At 34.9% G+C, this 20,827-nt stretch overlaps 2 protein-coding genes across 2 annotated transcripts in view; one reads left to right on the top strand and one right to left on the bottom strand.

The window, feature by feature from the left end:
• Positions 1 to 4,872, bottom strand: part of LOC107035744 (adenylate cyclase type 6) — a 136,025-nt gene extending 131,153 nt beyond the window's left edge. Inside the window, exon 1 of the mRNA XM_029125920.1 lies at positions 4,687 to 4,872. The gene's annotated coding sequence lies outside the window, so the exon portion shown is untranslated. The remainder of the gene's footprint in view (positions 1 to 4,686) is intronic.
• A 2,510-nt stretch (positions 4,873 to 7,382) lies between these two features.
• LOC107035728 lies at positions 7,383 to 19,447 on the top strand. The gene is made up of 7 exons (XM_015253294.1): positions 7,383 to 7,632; positions 11,786 to 12,082; positions 12,983 to 13,258; positions 13,346 to 13,578; positions 15,495 to 15,761; positions 15,857 to 16,112; positions 18,775 to 19,447. Exons 2-7 carry the CDS (start codon positions 11,827 to 11,829, stop codon positions 18,945 to 18,947), a joined length of 1,461 nt encoding a protein of 486 aa, XP_015108780.1. The 5' UTR covers positions 7,383 to 7,632; positions 11,786 to 11,826; the 3' UTR covers positions 18,948 to 19,447.
• Positions 19,448 to 20,827: the final 1,380 nt, after the last annotated feature.

Below are 20,827 nucleotides of genomic sequence, written 5' to 3'. Positions count from 1 at the left end.
ACATCGGGGTGGAATACCTCCACGAAAGTTTGTAGTTAAACCCACTCGTGGATTTCGAATGAATCCCAAACATTCCGGAAAATTTATTTAAATACGGAAATTTATTGGATTCTAATTGAATAAATTATGGAGTTACTGAAGATTAGTTGACACTGTCTACTAGAGCTGTGCGCGCGCTTATCTATTCGTTGTGAAAATTAAAAAATCGAATTTATTAAGCTTCATATACTCATAGATGTTTTATAAATATTGATAATGACTTGAAGAGAATGAAGAGTGAAACATGATTGAATCATTTTTAATCTTCGATTAATTCTTCTTTTTAATTTTTGAAATAATCTAATTAAAATCTGTAATTGTTGAAAAATGAGGAGGGGGGTTATGAATTGATTTCCTAGAAAACTGAAAACTTCTTGAATTCTTCGGAAAATTTCACAGTTTTTTTCGGATAACCGTAGATTTTCAAAGATTTTTCTCGAATCGCTTGGGAAACCGAAGAATTTTCATGAATTTTGTAGGGTCAACACAGTTATGCAAACTAATTCTCATGAGTAGAATGCACACATCGGGGTGGAATACCTCCACGAAAGTTTGTAGTTAAACCCACTCGTGGATTTCGAATGAATCCCAAACATTCCGCAAAATTTATTTAAATACGGAAATTTATTGGATTCTAATTGAATAAATTATGGAGTTACTGAAGATTAGTTGACACTGTCTACTAGAGCTGTGCGCGCGCTTATCTATTCGTTGTGAAAATTAAAAAATCGAATTTATTAAGCTTCATATACTCATAGATGTTTTATAAATATTGATAATGACTTGAAGAGAATGAAGAGTGAAACATGATTGAATCATTTTTAATCTTCGATTTATTCTTCTTTTTAATTTTTGAAATAATCTAATTAAAATCTGTAATTGTTGAAAAATGAGGAGGGGGGTTATGAATTGATTTCCTAGAAAACTGAAAACTTCTTGAATTCTTCGGAAAATTTCACAGTTTTTTTCGGATAACCGTAGATTTTCAAAGATTTTTCTCGAATCGCTTGGGAAACCGAAGAATTTTCATGAATTTTGTAGGGTCAACACAGTTATGCAAACTAATTCTCATGAGTAGAATGCACACATCGGGGTGGAATACCTCCACGAAAGTTTGTAGTTAAACCCACTCGTGGATTTCGAATGAATCCCAAACATTCCGCAAAATTTATTTAAATACGGAAATTTATTGGATTCTAATTGAATAAATTATGGAGTTACTGAAGATTAGTTGACACTGTCTACTAGAGCTGTGCGCGCGCTTATCTATTCGTTGTGAAAATTAAAAAATCGAATTTATTAAGCTTCATATACTCATAGATGTTTTATAAATATTGATAATGACTTGAAGAGAATGAAGAGTGAAACATGATTGAATCATTTTTAATCTTCGATTTATTCTTCTTTTTAATTTTTGAAATAATCTAATTAAAATCTGTAATTGTTGAAAAATGAGGAGGGGGGTTATGAATTGATTTCCTAGAAAACTGAAAACTTCTTGAATTCTTCGGAAAATTTCACAGTTTTTTTCGGATAACCGTAGATTTTCAAAGATTTTTCTCGAATCGCTTGGGAAACCGAAGAATTTTCATGAATTTTGTAGGGTCAACACAGTTATGCAAACTAATTCTCATGAGTAGAATGCACACATCGGGGTGGAATACCTCCACGAAAGTTTGTAGTTAAACCCACTCGTGGATTTCGAATGAATCCCAAACATTCCGCAAAATTTATTTAAATACGGAAATTTATTGGATTCTAATTGAATAAATTATGGAGTTACTGAAGATTAGTTGACACTGTCTACTAGAGCTGTGCGCGCGCTTATCTATTCGTTGTGAAAATTAAAAAATCGAATTTATTAAGCTTCATATACTCATAGATGTTTTATAAATATTGATAATGACTTGAAGAGAATGAAGAGTGAAACATGATTGAATCATTTTTAATCTTCGATTTATTCTTCTTTTTAATTTTTGAAATAATCTAATTAAAATCTGTAATTGTTGAAAAATGAGGAGGGGGGTTATGAATTGATTTCCTAGAAAACTGAAAACTTCTTGAATTCTTCGGAAAATTTCACAGTTTTTTTCGGATAACCGTAGATTTTCAAAGATTTTTCTCGAATCGCTTGGGAAACCGAAGAATTTTCATGAATTTTGTAGGGTCAACACAGTTATGCAAACTAATTCTCATGAGTAGAATGCACACATCGGGGTGGAATACCTCCACGAAAGTTTGTAGTTAAACCCACTCGTGGATTTCGAATGAATCCCAAACATTCCGCAAAATTTATTTAAATACGGAAATTTATTGGATTCTAATTGAATAAATTATGGAGTTACTGAAGATTAGTTGACACTGTCTACTAGAGCTGTGCGCGCGCTTATCTATTCGTTGTGAAAATTAAAAAATCGAATTTATTAAGCTTCATATACTCATAGATGTTTTATAAATATTGATAATGACTTGAAGAGAATGAAGAGTGAAACATGATTGAATCATTTTTAATCTTCGATTTATTCTTCTTTTTAATTTTTGAAATAATCTAATTAAAATCTGTAATTGTTGAAAAATGAGGAGGGGGGTTATGAATTGATTTCCTAGAAAACTGAAAACTTCTTGAATTCTTCGGAAAATTTCACAGTTTTTTTCGGATAACCGTAGATTTTCAAAGATTTTTCTCGAATCGCTTGGGAAACCGAAGAATTTTCATGAATTTTGTAGGGTCAACACAGTTATGCAAACTAATTCTCATGAGTAGAATGCACACATCGGGGTGGAATACCTCCACGAAAGTTTGTAGTTAAACCCACTCGTGGATTTCGAATGAATCCCAAACATTCCGCAAAATTTATTTAAATACGGAAATTTATTGGATTCTAATTGAATAAATTATGGAGTTACTGAAGATTAGTTGACACTGTCTACTAGAGCTGTGCGCGCGCTTATCTATTCGTTGTGAAAATTAAAAAATCGAATTTATTAAGCTTCATATACTCATAGATGTTTTATAAATATTGATAATGACTTGAAGAGAATGAAGAGTGAAACATGATTGAATCATTTTTAATCTTCGATTTATTCTTCTTTTTAATTTTTGAAATAATCTAATTAAAATCTGTAATTGTTGAAAAATGAGGAGGGGGGTTATGAATTGATTTCCTAGAAAACTGAAAACTTCTTGAATTCTTCGGAAAATTTCACAGTTTTTTTCGGATAACCGTAGATTTTCAAAGATTTTTCTCGAATCGCTTGGGAAACCGAAGAATTTTCATGAATTTTGTAGGGTCAACACAGTTATGCAAACTAATTCTCATGAGTAGAATGCACACATCGGGGTGGAATACCTCCACGAAAGTTTGTAGTTAAACCCACTCGTGGATTTCGAATGAATCCCAAACATTCCGCAAAATTTATTTAAATACGGAAATTTATTGGATTCTAATTGAATAAATTATGGAGTTACTGAAGATTAGTTGACACTGTCTACTAGAGCTGTGCGCGCGCTTATCTATTCGTTGTGAAAATTAAAAAATCGAATTTATTAAGCTTCATATACTCATAGATGTTTTATAAATATTGATAATGACTTGAAGAGAATGAAGAGTGAAACATGATTGAATCATTTTTAATCTTCGATTTATTCTTCTTTTTAATTTTTGAAATAATCTAATTAAAATCTGTAATTGTTGAAAAATGAGGAGGGGGGTTATGAATTGATTTCCTAGAAAACTGAAAACTTCTTGAATTCTTCGGAAAATTTCACAGTTTTTTTCGGATAACCGTAGATTTTCAAAGATTTTTCTCGAATCGCTTGGGAAACCGAAGAATTTTCATGAATTTTGTAGGGTCAACACAGTTATGCAAACTAATTCTCATGAGTAGAATGCACACATCGGGGTGGAATACCTCCACGAAAGTTTGTAGTTAAACCCACTCGTGGATTTCGAATGAATCCCAAACATTCCGCAAAATTTATTTAAATACGGAAATTTATTGGATTCTAATTGAATAAATTATGGAGTTACTGAAGATTAGTTGACGCTGTCTACTAGGCCTGTACGCGCGCTTATCTATTTGTTGTGAAAATGAAAAAATCGAATTTATTAAGCTTCATATACTCATAGATGTTTTATAAATATTGATAATGATTTGAAGAGAATTAAGAGAATGAAGAGTGAAACATGAATGAATCATTTTTAATCTTCGATTAATTCTTTTTCAATGCATTTTTTTTTCAAATTCAAATAAATTAAGAAATTCTCGTCTTTATGCCGCTGAACATTCTGAAATTTTACTGAACTTTCAGTGAAACCTGAAACTTCATTAATTTTTCCCCCTAAATCACACTCAGTGTCACTGTCCTGAAAATTAGTAGCCAACTGTCCCTGAAATTTCATTTTTTTCGAACACTGCAACGCAAAAAAATATGAAATACGAAAATCGAGCAAAGAAACAGAAAGGAACTCCTGAAAAGCGTCTGCACCGAAAATAAATTGAATAAACTTTAAATCGATTTAGAGAGTAGGACGGTGGAAAACTCTCGCGAACGTGAAAATCCCCACGAAAGTGGCTGGAAACTGCGGCAACTCGGCTAAACCAATTGCATGAATAATCGACAGGCAATATGAAAATGCTCCTTACCTCGTCTCCGTTCCTTATTATCGGTTCACTCACCCGCATGACAATCTTCGGGGTATCGATGTTTGTTAATGCCCAACTGCCCCCAAGGACGCGCGTGTTTGTTGTTTTTCGACCCTCATCGGTTCATCTCGCCGCTCACATCACTATTCAATCGATCCCCCGGTGTTGTCCGCCAGAATGTCCGAATAATTTCTATTTATTCACTAATTCACCCAATTAATTCCGATTACCCCAAGTCCACGTGAGGGTTGAGCCTCCCTACTAATCTCCCTAATTCATTAAATCATTAAATTTTTTCATGTGTCTCCTCTGCATTTCACTCTACGTTAACAAATTAATTAAATTGTTAATTAAGCGCTCAAGCGTTTTGAATGACCGGGACAATTGAATAAATCATCTTCAACTTCGTGTTATCGTTTCAAGGAAAATTTAACTGGCGGCCACTTTGTTTAAATGATAATTAAATCCCCTTCAATTTTACGAGGGCGAATAAAAAACTTGATAAACTCCGATGAAGTACTCAAGTGAGCGCGAGCCGTCTCACTTGAATGCCGCGCGCCAACTGAGGCTCACTTGAGCCGACTGGAGACTCTCCTTGCATTCGAGGCTCCAACCGATTGTGTAGGAGCCGTCGGGTCGACGCCACCAGTTATCGGGGAGATCTCTCGCCATCATTTTACCTCGTAGACTCTGAGGGAATATCCTTATCACCGAGATCTACTCCAAAAATGGCCTTATCAATGGCCAACTTACACTTTATTGCGTTATTTTGTTTTTATTCATCATGTGCTCGCGGGAAATTGTATGGAGCAAAATTATTCATTCGGTTTGTTGCGTCGTTACCACGCACTCGTGATAGAATCTCCCTACCTCTGTTTGTTTTTTAATCGCGAGGTTGTGAAGTGGGAATTATTGCTAATGAGGTGAGGACACGCGATGTTGGTGATAAATTCATGAATTTCGATTGTTAAATTTGAAGATGATTTGGAAAAATTTAGTTGGCGCTTTTATTAATGGAGAATTGTTTTTTCAGACATGACATTCCTCGCGAGCGATCGTAATAGGTGTTGAATATTTTTTGTATTTCAGGATTATTGCATTTTTAGGGAATAAAACATAGTGCAATTATTTTTTTGTTTGGTTAAATAATGCCTAGACGTATATTTTGGAATAATTCTTTATACAAACAGTGGATGAGAATAAAAATATTATTTGTGTGAAATACTGACCCCATGACCCTCCTGAAGCTTTTTAAGTTCAACTTAAAGAGAAGGAAAAATCATTTGGATTTAGTTTGATCTCTAAATAATGTTAAGGCATGCAATGTTTTTAAATAATGTTTGATCTTATAGTTTGAGTGGAAAATAAAATATTTTTTACGAAATCTTGACCTCGTGACCCGCCTGAACCTTTTTAATTTCAACTGAAATATGACGAAAAATGGTCTAGAATTTTTTTTCTCCAAATAATAGTGGGGCATACAATATTTTTAAATAATTTGGGATCTCATAATTTGAATGGAGAAAAATATATTATGTATGAAATCCTAATCCTCGTGACCTGCATAAACCTCTTGAATTTTACATAATAGAGAACGAAAAAATGATTTAGCACTTTCTTGTATTCCTTCAAATAATATCAAGACGTGAAATTTTGAAATGTGTTACTCCACAATTTTAAGAAAAACAAAAATATATTTCGCATGAAATCTCGACCTTCATGACCATCTCGCACCTCTTGAAGCTCATGAATTGCAACTGAGAAAGAAAATAAAAAGATTGAAAACTTTTTTTCTTCTCTTCTCAACAATATCATGATTACTTTGGAATAATTCGTTACTTCACATTTTAAATAAAAATAAAAATATATTTTTATGAAATCTGAGCCCCATGACCTTCCTGAACCTCTTTAATTTCAGTAGAAAAAGACCGAAAAACTATCTAGATTTTTTTAATTCTTCTAAACAATATCAAGACATACGATATTTTTAACTCATTTTTATCTCATAATTATAACAGAAAAAATATTTTTTGTATGAAATTCTGACCCTCACGACCTTCTTCAATCTATTTAATTTCAACGGAAAACGAACAAAAAATCATCTAGATTTTTTAAATTTCTCTAAATAATATCAAAACATACAATATTTTTAACGCATTTTTTTATCTCGAAATCTGAATAGAAAAACATATTTTGTATGAAATCCTGACCTTCGTGACCTTCTTCACCCTCTTGAATTTAAAATAGTAGGGAACGACAAATACTTCAGATTTTTTTTATTTCCCGAAATAATATCAAGACTATTTTGGAATAAAATAAACTCTAATAAAAAAAAAACATTCTGTGTATCTCCTGACCCTCATGACCCTACACTAAAAAAAATCACGTCTAAAGTTAAACTACTCGCCACCCACAAAAAATTTATTCCCAATTTTTCCTACAAAAAAAACGGTAAAAAAAATCTATTTTCCCAAATATATTGACGTTTCGCCAATTATTCATCTAATCCAATCAACCCAAAAACCCCAAATAATTCCCAACAGTTTGAACTATCGCGCATGTTATCACCGTTTACCACCCATGCGCCGAGGCCTGCGCATTGCTCCCACTATCTCTGAAAAAGGGGGGCTAGCAAGTGGTGGAGGAGTGATGAAAAAAGAAAAATAGAAAACAAGAAAAACATGAATCGAGTAAAAAAGATAGCATCCCGGGGAAGCACCGATGCACTTGAAGCGAGATGTGACGTTGTTTGATTCAATTAAACACACTCCCTCAATTGGTCGTCAACTAATAGCATCGTAAATACGCCAATTTAATTATAAATCCAGTGGTTCGAGCGAGGAAATAGTCGGACATCGGTGGAGGAGTGGAAACAACGGTGGCGAGGAGTCTGGAGCCCAGCATCCGAGTTGGGGCGGTGTCAGGTTAGGTTCCTCACAGAAAAAGGTAACTATTGTATCTGTGTATTTTCCGACAATTGAATTATCCATTGTTTCGTCATTAAAATGGAAAATTTCAAGGCTCTCCCGTCATTCCCGACGGCTTTTGACGCAGCATAATCGTGATAACTCGCTGGGACAGTTTTATAACAACAGAAAATCGTGAATATAAGTGATCTAAGTAGTGTCTCGACGCTCGGGTGAAGCAAGTAGTTTCTTGCTAGACTTTGATGGATTGTGTGGCGTCTGGGAGGCGCCATCGAAAGTTATTCTCCTCGTTTAGTGTGGGATATCGGTGGATGACGAATGTCCTTGTGAGCAATAATTTTTATGCCACGGGTGACACAATATATGCGTAGAGATCGGCAGGGGAGGGGGATTGTTAATCTTCAAAGTGTACACGTGCAGCGTTTTGTCACTCGATGGTAGAAAAAATTGACAGGGGAATTTTGGGGATTTGGGGATAATTTAGATGACAGGGGAATTTCATGCTAAATTTGGAAGAAAGATAATTTTGTGGACAATTTTGGTGCCGCGAGAGGGAACGGATGGCGTATAACTCTCTTTCGACATTGATAGAGAGATTCATTTATTCCAAACGAGATTCGTTAGCTGTTAACGAATGGTAGAGGTGGATATGATCAAATAAATATTCGCTAATGGTTAATGAATGGTGCACTTGAAAGGTGAAAGTTGAGGCAAACAAGGCTCCTCAAGTATGCTGTTGTTAACTGCTAGTCTGTTAGAATTTTTTTGAAATTTCATGGAAGATATAATAGTAATTCTCGTGAGAATTACATAGTATAGGGTTTAAGAAAAAATGGTGATGAAATTACAAGTTTTAGGTAGAATTCAAGGAAATTCATGGGTTTTCGGTGGGAGTGAGATGGAAATTTCTCAACTTGATTGTATTTTCAATGGAATATGAATTTTAAAAAACAAACCCATACGGAAAAAATTATATTTTGAAAAATATATCAAAAATATCTTAAATTGGCCCAATTTATATAAAAATTATATATAAAATGTATGGTTTATATATATTTTTAATATATTCTTTATAGAGTTGAAAAATATATAGAATGGGCCTATATTGTATATTTTTTGATGGGGAAAATGACATGAATCCTCCATTTTTCCTTGAATTTTCCTGATTTTTATGAATTTTCACAGAATGATTGAGCTGAAAAATCAAGTATTTCATTGATTTTCCGATCATACCAACCGAAAATCAATGGAAAATTTGATTTTTCAATGACAAGATTTCCTGAAGTTTCAGTTGGAAATTCAATACGATAATAATTCCCGGCATTTGGCACGGAAAATTCACACGAAAATGTTCAATAGTGTAATGAATGAATACTCAGTGAGACCGAATAGACTCGAGCCTTCAACCAAATCCATTTGTTAACAATAACTAATCTTTTAACAATATCTAATCCTTAATTGAAAAAAAGGACCATTAATGTTCTCGCCATCTAAATAAATTTTCATTAATGTTCATTTTTTATTATATTTCACTTCACCATTGCATTTTAGACGGCAAAATTCGCCGTGATTTTCGTGATTTTGAAGTGTTGAAGTCAGTAGTGAAGTGGTCAATCGGCTTAAGTCGACTTGGCTCTCAGTTGAGTTTTTGTTGAAGAACTCAGAATTTAAGAAAGATGGCGATATTTTTGTAAGATCTTTTTTGATAGTCTTCACTTTTCTTTACAAAAAAGATTTTTAGGAAAATTTTGCTAACTCTTTTAGAATTTGAAATATTCATCCACAGAATGGACGAGAATGGACTTGAACCGTTTGACCACTTCACTACTGAAATGTAACAGGAGTTTATTATTTTCTTAATTCTGTTCGAAAATGCAATTCAATTGTTCAGGGGTTTCAACACTTGATATGATTTTTCCTCAACTTCCCTCGCCATGTGTACGAGTGGCTTCGAGTGGAGACGGAGAAATGTAGGGATTAATTGGGAGGAACGCGAACAAGGGATACTTCGGCGTATCTCATCGACGTGCTTTGAATGCTAACTATAAATCGATATGTAACGCTCGGGACCGGAAAAGTGCGGCGGACAAATTATCAATTCCCTGGAAAAAATGCGCGAGTTTTTTTTCATCGCGAGGAGGTATTAATAGATTGATGCGCTGGGAGGGGGGATTACTCATTCTATTTTTAAACGAATGCGGGTTTTGTTTGGAATTGGAGATTTTTCAGGATTTCTGGGAGTCGGGGAGACCATTAACGTTGTTTTGACGCGGGAAGATAGTGCGAGGGAGACGCTTACAATTTCGTGTTGAATAAATAGAGACGTAATTCACTTTTCATAATCCAAAGACGGGTTTCGTTATTTTATGAGAGATTAAAGTGTCTAGTGACGATATTTCGAGATTTTTTGTCCACAACTTGCTTTCCTTACTAATTTGCACAGCTGTATGAAATCAGTCAGAGTATTGCTTCATCTAGATCCCAAAAAATTAATTAATTCAAAGTAACGAATTAATTAATCACTGAATTAATTAATTACTTTAATTGTATTTTTATTATTTATCTTATTTATTTGAAATTGGTTCTATTATATAATACTTATGCTAAGAAGCAAACATGTCAATAAAAATAATTTTTTCCATCAGTGTGGGAACATCAAATAACGAAGAAGTAGTGCTAGAAATTAGATTTCTTGCTTGAACAGAGAATAAATTTTTTTTTGAAAAGACTAAATCTATTTTTGTAATAAAAATTTTCAATCTTCATTTTTCTTCAAATTTTTAATCAAATGTTTAGTACAAAAAATCCTTTTTTGATCATTTTTAACAAACGATTTTTTTGGCACAAGTCAGACTTCTTTGAGAACTCTGTGGTTTTTTTCTGACTGTGTGTTAGAACAGGGACCCTAAACTGATCAACAGTAAAAATTTCATCAAAATCCATTCAGTAGTTTTTGCGTGAATCGCGAACAGAAACAGGCAACAGATTTATCGTATATGAGATGAATGAATACCAGAGATTTTACAAAATAAATGAAATAAAATATTCTTACGTAACTAATTCCTGGCAAATTGAATAGACTATTAAATATTGCCTATTTATTCACAAATTCGTAATGCATGAAAATTTACATGAAAATGTTGAATACTTTACGCCTCTCTGTGAAACATTGGGCATGCAAATCTGATCGTCAGCATGTGTAATAAGCGTGCAAAACAGCTCCTAAACTGAAATTTACTGGATAACAGATTCCACACATACAAATATTCAAATCCGGTTCTCTTTTTCTGATGAAAATGAGATCTATTTTATCATCTAAAATGTACCATTAAGAGTTGTCACGCCGTTTTTTTCAAGTCCCACAAATATTCAATGGCAACATTTTTCAATTTTTCTCTTTATGTAATGGAATTTTTATTTTTCAATAAGGTTAATTTTTTATTCAACAGAAGGAATAGAGTAATATCAAATTCCATACGATTGACTTTACGGAAGGTTATATCGAATACACGAAAAAAATAAGTTGAAAAGTATTGAAAATTGTAGGACTAGTAGGATTTTTACGAGTAAAAGAAATCGAAAAATGCAAATTACCGATAAAAACTTTATAAGGCCTTTTGAGTCCCCTTTTCGGGTCTCATTTCGGCACTTTATCTAAGCCTATGCATGTGGCTGTCGATTCTACACTGTACCGCATTCGCACTCCTATAGAACATAGGAGTAGTATGGGAAACCACAGAAAACCCATGCCGGTACAGGCGGTTACTCTATTAGCAACCTCCCGCTCGCTGGAGCCTTCCGTTGAAAAATTCGGTTCCACTGGGAATCGAACTCACAACCTTTCGCACACTAGACTTGCGTCTAGCCCACTCGGCCACCGATGTCGGTCGATAAAAAATTGCAAAAAATAATAATTCGATGAATATTTTCATCGCTGAAAGCTCAATCGATAATAAAATTGCAACAAACCTGAAAAATTATCTTCAGAATTGTGCGACTCAATAAGCTGGTTTCTCATTTTCAAAAATTGGATTAAACGAATGTAGAAAGAAAAATTGGGAGAGAGGGCACACTTTGAATCCCTCATTCACGGAAATTCATTCCTGGAAAAAAGTGCCGTGTGACCCCCTCGTCCCCTTAATGAGGCCCATTATGTTCATTATTGTCCGAAGGTTTGGAGGACTGACAACTGGTGACCAAGTGTCCAAAAGCAATGATGGACGATGACGATCAGGAAGAGCTGCGCTGTGCCGTCAGTGACGTGGAAATCGAGGAGTACACGGACACGGAAGAATCACCATACGGCGCTTATCAGCCCATGGACAAGCTGTTCGACACTGATCAACCGTGTTGGCAAAAATTTGGATTTCTGACAACACTGGTCATCCTCATTGCGTCAATTACAACGTCCATTATCACGTTTCCACTGTATCTGGAGAGTATCAGTGCAGCTGCAAATGCATATTCTGGTAATTTTTCAAACGTCAAAATTCACTAAATGGCCCATTCAGTTCGTTTGGCGATTATTTTCGAGAACGGAGTTGGCATAAATTATTTCAATGTTGAATATAAAAAATTGGCGCCTTTCATGGGAAATAGAAATTTTTTACTTAAAAAAAAGAAATTAACTGTGTAGGAGTCGATTTAAAAAAAACCAACTCGTAATTGTTATTGTATACATTTTGTCAAAAATTGGATGCCCTGGACTATTTTAATATTTTAAGCGTCTGTGGGACAAACGAATAATGAATAATTAATTTTTTTGTGATACCTGTCTCAAAAGTGGACTTTTCGAAATGATTTAGTGTGCGTAAGGCGGTTGTTTTCCGCACGGCGTGCGTAAAGTGAATTTCGAGTGCGTAAAGCGAAGCTTTTGAACTTTACGTACTCGTGCACAGAGACAATTACAAGGCCCGGTGGCTTGGCGCAGTGGTTAAGTTCGTTGCCTCACATGCAAAAGGTTCCGAGTTCAACACTTCTGAAAGTCTCAATTTAAGATCTTTGAAATCTCAAAATAACGATTTTTTCGGGGTGTATCCGTCTAAAACTGTTCTCCCTCGAAATGAATAGATCTTCACAACTCGTTTTGTCTTCCGAAACAACGCAAACTGTTTCTTATTCTCAATGTCCCTACAACCATGCGTTTCCTAAAGCCAGTAGTTTAATTCTAGAAGCTAGAAATTTTTCTCCTTTGCATCGCATGAAAAATCAAACTGAAAAGCAATAAACGGAGTACTAAAATGAATAAAAAACGGGAACCAGAAACGTGTTAATTTGCAAGATAAAATACGTACTGTCGATACTGTTATATCATCAAATTTCTTCTCCGGAGTACAATTTCCAATTCTTCATGATACAACATCTTGCAGGTCTCCTGTTCATCGGATTCTTCTCGACGTGTATCCTCAGTGTGATCTGTTTTATGGTAGAGAGAATTTCTCCACCACCTGCCCTCATTCCTAACAGCATGAGGATAAAAATTCCAAGGTGTAGCATGTTGAAGATAAGTGGGATATACGCGTTATCTGGCATCCTAGCTACTCTCTCCCTAGATCAAAATCGAGTGCTCTGCCACCTACAGGATCCCATCAAGGGGATTACCCTCGTTTTCTCCCTGGTTTACTATTTTTTCTTCTGTCGTAAAGGTGAGTAACCCGAGTATTAGTCCCTCAATATTACCGCGTTATGACAATTATGGAAATTTTTACTGTGACAATTTGCTGGGCTTTCAGTGATGAGTCTCCAGCGGATATTCTCGAGCACGACAATCATCGTGGGACTGTTTATAAGCGTTGACTATGGTCTGTGCGACGAGTTTCGGTGCAGGGGCAGGGAGGTCTCTGGACATACTGTTAAGATGCGGGGCCCCTGGGGAGCCAGGGCCATTTGGACGCTTGTCTATGTCGGGGCACTTGCACTTTTCGCTATGTTCTTTACGCTACTTGAACTGCATTTTACAACCGGAGTGAGTTAAAATGTTTTTTTTAATTAAATAAATGGGATGGCAAATGTAAGGTCATGGGAACGAATGGAAGTTACAACAATATGTCTTTCGATGATATTATTAAAGGGAAGTTCACTCCAGGGAAAAACACTTTTCGGTTTTCAAGACAACACAATTTTAAAATACTATTTTTCGCGCGATTTTTCCTCAGCAATCTGATTTAGTAGGTCATCATTGTCGCCTGCCACTCAAAAGTGGAGAATCGATTTTTTTAAACAAAAAATTAACAAAAATCCACAACGTATTTTTTTCGAAATAATTTTTTGAATATGATTTGAAATTTTCGATCCTTAATTATGAAAAATGCGGGAGAAGATGCAATTTTTAATTTATTTTTTTATCACTATTTTTAGCAATATGCGAAGAAAAAAATTTTTCTTGCCCAAATATTATGTATGAACTTCATTTATGATTACTAACGTGATTTTTAACCAATAAAGTAAAAAAAAACTCGATTTTTAATTGTCCCCATGTATCTACCTAGCTTTTTTGCTTTCGAATGTAAGCACTGAAATCCTTTTATGACATTTTTTTGACATTCTCTAATTTTGCTTGGAAATGATGTAGAATGGTCTGAAAAGTAAAAATACGAAATCACCTGGTGGTCAAGTTTTAGAAAATGGAAAAATTAAACGACTAAAATGATTCCAAAAAATCTTAAATTTTGTCAGATTATAGGTATTAATGAGAAATAACTATGTGCTCAATTTCAGTGCAATCGATGCAGCCATTTTTGAGAAATCGCCATTTGTTTCTATATCGTTTTTCGAAAATATCTCAAAAACCGATTTCAATCTTTGTTTCTCAAAATATTCATCTCGATATCTTCTATCCCAATCTATCAAAATATGCATACTCTTTCATACAAAGTTTCTGCGATATTTCCGTTTTTCGGTTTTTTGCTCAATATCCTTGTTAGCACTCTCACTCTTTCAAAAATCTATGTATTAACTTGAAATCTGGCATACACTTTCCTCGTTGCACCAGAATATTTCGTATTAAAACCATAACAAACACGTACCCGCACGAAGAAACAAATACCAGAGAAATTACTATGCTAGGACGGTAAAATGGATTAATTTTCACGGGCCAGAAAAAATTCACGTGCCAGCACCTGGAATACAATAATCTTCGACGATAAATCCGGGAAAATTGGTAACAGAAATAATGTCAGCGGCAATGATTAGTTGGTGATAATAGTTAGTGGTTTAGTAGTGTTCGGAAGCGTACACTGAGAGAAAAATGACGAAGTTCTCAAACAAGTCTTACTTGTGCCAAGAAAATAGTTTTTTGAAAATGATCAAAAAACGATTTTTTTCTGCCAAACATGCAGAAAGTGCGTCGGAATGAAAAATTTTGGTCGCAAAAATAGATTTAGTAGTTTAAAAAAAAATTGCATTCTCTGCACACATAAGAAATGTCATTTCTAGCACTACTCCTTCGTTATTCGCTACTCCCATACGTAAAAAAATCTTTGTTTTATGTGAAACAAGGGATAGTAGTTTTTCGTTTCGACTGTCTAATATTTACATCCTGAAAAGGCACCGTCTGGTGTGAAATATCCGCCTCTTGAGCCAAATATTTCGTTGCTGTCGAAAGCAGACCAATTATTCATGTTTGAGACTTTCAAATTCGACCCAAACAAATTCTTTTTTGGCGATTTTCAACTAGCGATTTTGTTGGCCCAAACAAGACTTGTTTGACGTGTTTGTTTTTCTCTCAGTGTAGCATCCGTGAAGCGCTGCCTTTCGGAACGGCAAAAAAGTACTGAAAATCGAGCTCGCTCACTACTTGACTAGTTCAATAATTTTTCTCCAACTTTTTCCCCGTGAAAATCCAACACATCGAATAATAATAACTCTTTTCCCGGCACGCAGCAACAAAATATCTGCAGACTCTCAACAACTCAGCAGAATTCCTTCCTCTACACAGTATCAAGATTGGTATCATCACGCGATATCAGACGGCGAGGATCCGAGGAGGAGGGTGGTCGATTACTCCACGTAACCGATCCAGACCCAACGATAAAGCAAAAACATTTTCCCAAGCCCCCAGTGCTCAACAGCCTACTCCAGATACATGCCATTGCACTGCTAGTCATCATAGCATTCAGCTGGATCGATACACTTCCCGGAATTGGCAGGGTGAATTTCATCATTAAATATTTTATGCACTTTATCGAATGAGTAATTCACCGTTATTGGGTATGACATGTCTGGCTTTATTCATTATTCAACAGGGATTACCTCCGAAGAATTTATTAGAGACGATCCAGCATGGGCTCAAGTGTCACTTCTGGGGTGGCTCCACTTGCTCAAATGTCGCCGGGCACGGATGGATTTTTCTCGTTGCTTATGTTATTTTTATTATATCCGCTGTCAATTTTCTGTCCATGTGCGAGAGTGCTGTCTTCACTGTTGCTGCCACCACTATTTCATTACCACTGTCTGGAATTTGGTGGAGTATTTATAGGATGGATGTGGGAATTAACACAGGTGAATATTGTACTTCATTATTCATTTTTATTGCTGCAGAACAGAATCTTTGTAATCGTTCAAATTTAAGGCCCAGTTGGATTATGTTATCTAGATTTTTTTGTCGTTTTTTTTTATCTGAAAGTTTCCATTCGATTTTGCATAATGCAGAGAACCCCAAAATATCCAGCGTATGCTTTAAAAAACGTAAACAAATGGAAAATATTTGAAGAGCATTTTCAATTTTTGTTGAGGAATAATGCAAATAATGAGAAAATTAGAAATGGCAAATGGCGCATCAATGACAGTGCAACATATTCAGACATTTCTCCCATGAATTTTCCATTTTTTCATAATGAAAGGGCATTAACACCCCTTTAATAAAATCTAAATAATGGAATTTATCGCACTCCGTCACTGGGGGCGCATTGGAGAGGGAAGGCAGATAGTGGGTAGGGGAATCGGGCTGAAAAACTACCAAGATTACTTTCAAAAGATAATACACGCAGGGCTCATTATGAAGCGTCCAAGATCTGTTGAAAAGTGGCTATAACTGGGGCGCTCCCACCATAAGTTCCACAATTAATTACATTAATAACGAACAAAGCAATCCATAAATGACGGAAAGTATTTATAGTTCACACATCACTCAACTTCTACTATTTTTCCAATTTTTTGTTAGACTATTGGGAATTACGAGAGGGATATAATTATTGAAAAAACATTCAGTGAAGAAATGGGAAAACATGATAAATCAACCAGTCCAACGAGATGACGACATTTTTATGAATATTTTTTTAATGGATCAACTACATACAGGGAAAAAGCCCTTACAAACATTTGTTATTGTAATAAAAAATTCCCCAAAAATAAATCTCCATCCTTTTTATTGACTCATCCTGTTTGGTCCCGTCACTCCAGAATTTTTTCTTATTTGAGATCTGGAGGGAATTGGAAATCGCCAGAAGTATCATTAGAGAGACGGGAATTTCCTCTTCAATCACTAAAACAAAATAACTCCCTTTGGCGCCGGAGGCTGATGAACACAGATGAAAGCTTTCCGTTTGATGAAACTAGCGTTTTTATTTATATTCGATCGAGCACTTCATTCACAGAGAAAAAAAGTTTTGATTTTCAGGGACATGTCACTGATAAAGCGATAGCCACTTCCATAAATTATAATTACCGTTAAATTATCAATTAGTTAATTCGTTGATATCACTATTAAGGACAGGACAGGAAACAATCTGATCTTCTTATTTGCGAATTTCCTTGTCGTTTCAACAATAATGTCTTTTCAAAAGAAATATTAATTTCCCATTCAACATCGCAATTAGTTATCCTATAAATTAATTGAATGATAAATTAATTCAGCGTTCATTTAATCATACGAATAATTAGTTATTTAAATTTGGAAATTAACAGTTCCATTTTAAGCTGTAGATGAATCCAATTTAAGTTCGGAAACATTAGAATACCAGGAATACGGTCTTTCAGTTAATCACAATCTTGATCAAAACATCATCATCGCCATCAAATTAGAAGACTAAATTACTCTTACTCCCCCTTTCCTGAGGTAAATTAATCAAATTTACGATTGTTTATTTCTCCTTGACCTATCAAACGTTAGAATATTGATCCAATATTCCATCACTCTCAATCTTCTTCAGCGCATCCTTCATTCAGCACATGGACGAAATCATAGGAGAAATTTCGATGATTTTCTATTCTAAATACTTCCATTTCCATTGTCCTTATTAATTTCTCATTTCAAATTCGAGCGAAAATAATGGCAATGAGTTTTAACAAATCAAACAGTCCTATCTCCTTATTTTAGCAATTCTTTGCACGGACGAAAAAATTTAATAGAAAAACCTATCGAATTCGTTAGAAAATTCTATTGAATTTCTATTGAACTGTTCTATTAGTTTTTGGCTGATTCTATTGAAATATTCAATAGAAAATATTCAGTAGAAAAAGTCAATAGAATTCAATTTTTCTATGTAACTTATTCTATTGAGATATTTTCTATAGAATATTCTCGGCTCAAATTTTCCAAGTTTTTTCATTTGATTTTCTTGATGAGAAGAAAAGAAAAATAGATTGAAAAAAACTTTGAAAATTTGAGTGGAGCAAATTCGATAGAAAATATATGAAAAGAATAAGTTATACAGAAAAATTGAATTCTGTTAACTTTTTCTATTGAATTTTTTTGTGCGTGTGTCGTTTCAAGAATATCTATTTTCGAAAAAAATATTATTTTCTATTCACCATTGCAACCCTTTACCCTATAAATTAATCTGACGATTGATTAATTAATTCTTTCTAATTAAATCCATTCGGAAGCAAAAACAAAAATTCAAAATTGTTTGTGGTTAGAGGTGATGAACAAATCTGATCAAATTGCGTTTCAACGACACGTCTTGTCTGTAAAGCCCCTGCGACGATTATGATCCTGAAACTCACTTTCAATTCAACACATTCAGTGTTCCTGATTTAAAGGAAAGAAAAAAAAATTAAAATTACCAAATTTCTGTCTGTGGTCTGTTTTGCCCTAAAGGTCTGTTTTGCCCTACCTTCCCCTACTATTTTCTCAGCTTGAGAAACAATTTTCGTAATGTTACAATGAAAAAAGTGTGGAAAACATTTTATTCCATTGATTTCTGTAATATTTTCATTGCAGCATCAATATCCTGGTCACCGGGTGTAACCGGCGAGTTGATCTGCGCCCTCCTGGGCCTCCCAGTGGTCCTCCTGGGGCTGGGTCTCCTCATCAGGTCCCACTTCAGAGACGCCCAGCCGACTTATCAATCAATTCCACCTCCCGACTTGCATCGGGACATATGCCAGAGATGAATCGCCAATAAAAATTGCTAATCCATCCTAACTAGTCCAGTGCTTGTGCATCATCATAATTTGCATAGAAGAGAATTCGAACCCGTGATGGTGCACTTAACAAGCGCATCGCTCCGTTACAGATGCCGTTCCACGTCGATAAATAAAAAAGCCAAGATGTTTAATAATTATTACGTCATGCCAAGAGAAAATTCACCGAGCCAAATTATCGTCAATTCGTATATTGGTGCCGTAGCTAATTAGCCTTTCTACAGAGTATCCTTTGTACATTTCTTTTCAATGTTTTCGCGAGAATTAGGAGGGAAGGGGTCAAATGGTCGGCGTGAAATTACCCCCGGTCTGGTCGTCATACGCGACCCGGTGACTTTGATCACGTCAACTCTGCGGGGATTCACCGCCGTATTATTTAGGCGCCAGCGTTGCCGAATTCACTCTACACTGCCCGGGCGCGTTTAGCGAGTTTTCGGCAACGTTGTGTAACGAGCGATTTCAGTTTTGTCATTCCGGCCGGAAGGCAGCGCTTCGCGGACGCTGCGCGGCCTCTGCCCGTTATGACGATAGTATAGTTTGTCATTAGGCCGAAAGAAACTTTTCTAGCTTATACGATGAGCAAACTCATATTTGCCAGAGTTTTTTTTCGGCCTTACACACAGAAGAACCTAAACGTAAATTACGTTCAAGAAGTCGTCTTTTACGGTTCCTGAAGCCTATTTTATGCCATAAATTACGATTACATGAACGTAATTTACGATTATATACGTAATTTACGTTTTCATAGTCGTAAATTACGCTCAAAATCGTCGTAAGTTACGATCATTACATAAACGTAACTTGATTTCATAGTCGTAAATTGCGCTCAAAGTTGCCGTAAATTACGATGATTTTATTCGTATTTTACATTTACTCAACCTATTTGAATAAATAAATTACGTTTTGATAAACGTAAAAGGCGCTTTGTTTAGGCGTAATTTATGTTTTGCTAAACGTAAAATACGTTTTGATCAGCATAAATTACGTTTTGATAAACGTACAAGACGCTTTGTTCAAGCGTAATTTACGTTTTTAATTAATTTAATTTTTAACAGAATTTATTGCAAGAAAATTACAAACAACAACAAAAAAAAAATTCTTACAATAGGCCATCGCCCGAGGGCCTTCAGCCAATTTACGTATTACGTTTTTATTTTGACCGTAGAATACGCTTTTGCAAAGCCTAAATTTCGATTATCACGAAGAAAAAAAAGCCACCAGATATCATATTGACGTTCAGCGTAAAATACGTTTATCAAAACGTAATCTACATTTAGCAAAGCGTAATTTACGTTTAGCTTTTTCTGTGCGTCTGGCGAAATGTACTATTAAAGTACGCTGAGAGAAAAAAATAGTTCTGCCGAAAAATTATACGTTCCCCTAAAGAGATATTTTGTCGTGTTGAGTCAATTTACTCGAGGACAAAAAAGAAAGTTTCCGCCAAAACATGAGAATTTTCGAAGTAGTAATTGTTCTCGTGAGACATTTATGCCTTTCGGGTAAATGCATTCGTTCTACAGAGAATTATATGAGGCTCCGGTTTTACGAAGTGAATGTTATTAAGTAGTGTATATCTTTGTCCAATAAACTCTTATAATTTCCATGGAACAAATGATAATTTCAAGAGGAAACTACGATGTTCTAAACTAAATAATTACTAAATACTACTAAACTAAATAATTTTGGGGGACAATTTATTTTTGGGAAAAAAATATTCTTTCCTCGTCAATGTATTCTTTCTATGATATCGTCGCATTAAAATCAAAGGGGCGTAAGTGCCAAAAAACCCATTTTAAAAGTGAAAGGGGCGTATGTTCCGAATTCCTGTGTTTTCGGTTTTTCATGGAATT

This window comes from Diachasma alloeum, unplaced genomic scaffold, assembly GCF_001412515.2.
Source record: "Diachasma alloeum isolate Michigan unplaced genomic scaffold, Dall2.0 Dall_scaffold_00200, whole genome shotgun sequence".
Lineage (NCBI taxonomy): Eukaryota > Metazoa > Arthropoda > Insecta > Hymenoptera > Braconidae > Diachasma > Diachasma alloeum.
The sequence above is the reverse complement of the archived record's forward strand: the minus strand, read 5'-3'. Positions and strand labels throughout refer to the sequence as shown.

Bases quoted from the DNA above. Each gene is read 5' to 3' on its own strand.
- LOC107035728 (XM_015253294.1), top strand. From the start codon at position 11,827: ATGATGGACGATGACGATCAGGAAGAGCTGCGCTGTGCCGTCAGTGAC. The intron at 13,579-15,494 runs GTGAGTTAAAAT...CCCGGCACGCAG, and splicing joins AACTGCATTTTACAACCGGA to CAACAAAATATCTGCAGACT. The intron at 16,113-18,774 runs GTGAATATTGTA...TTTTCATTGCAG, and splicing joins GGATGTGGGAATTAACACAG to CATCAATATCCTGGTCACCG.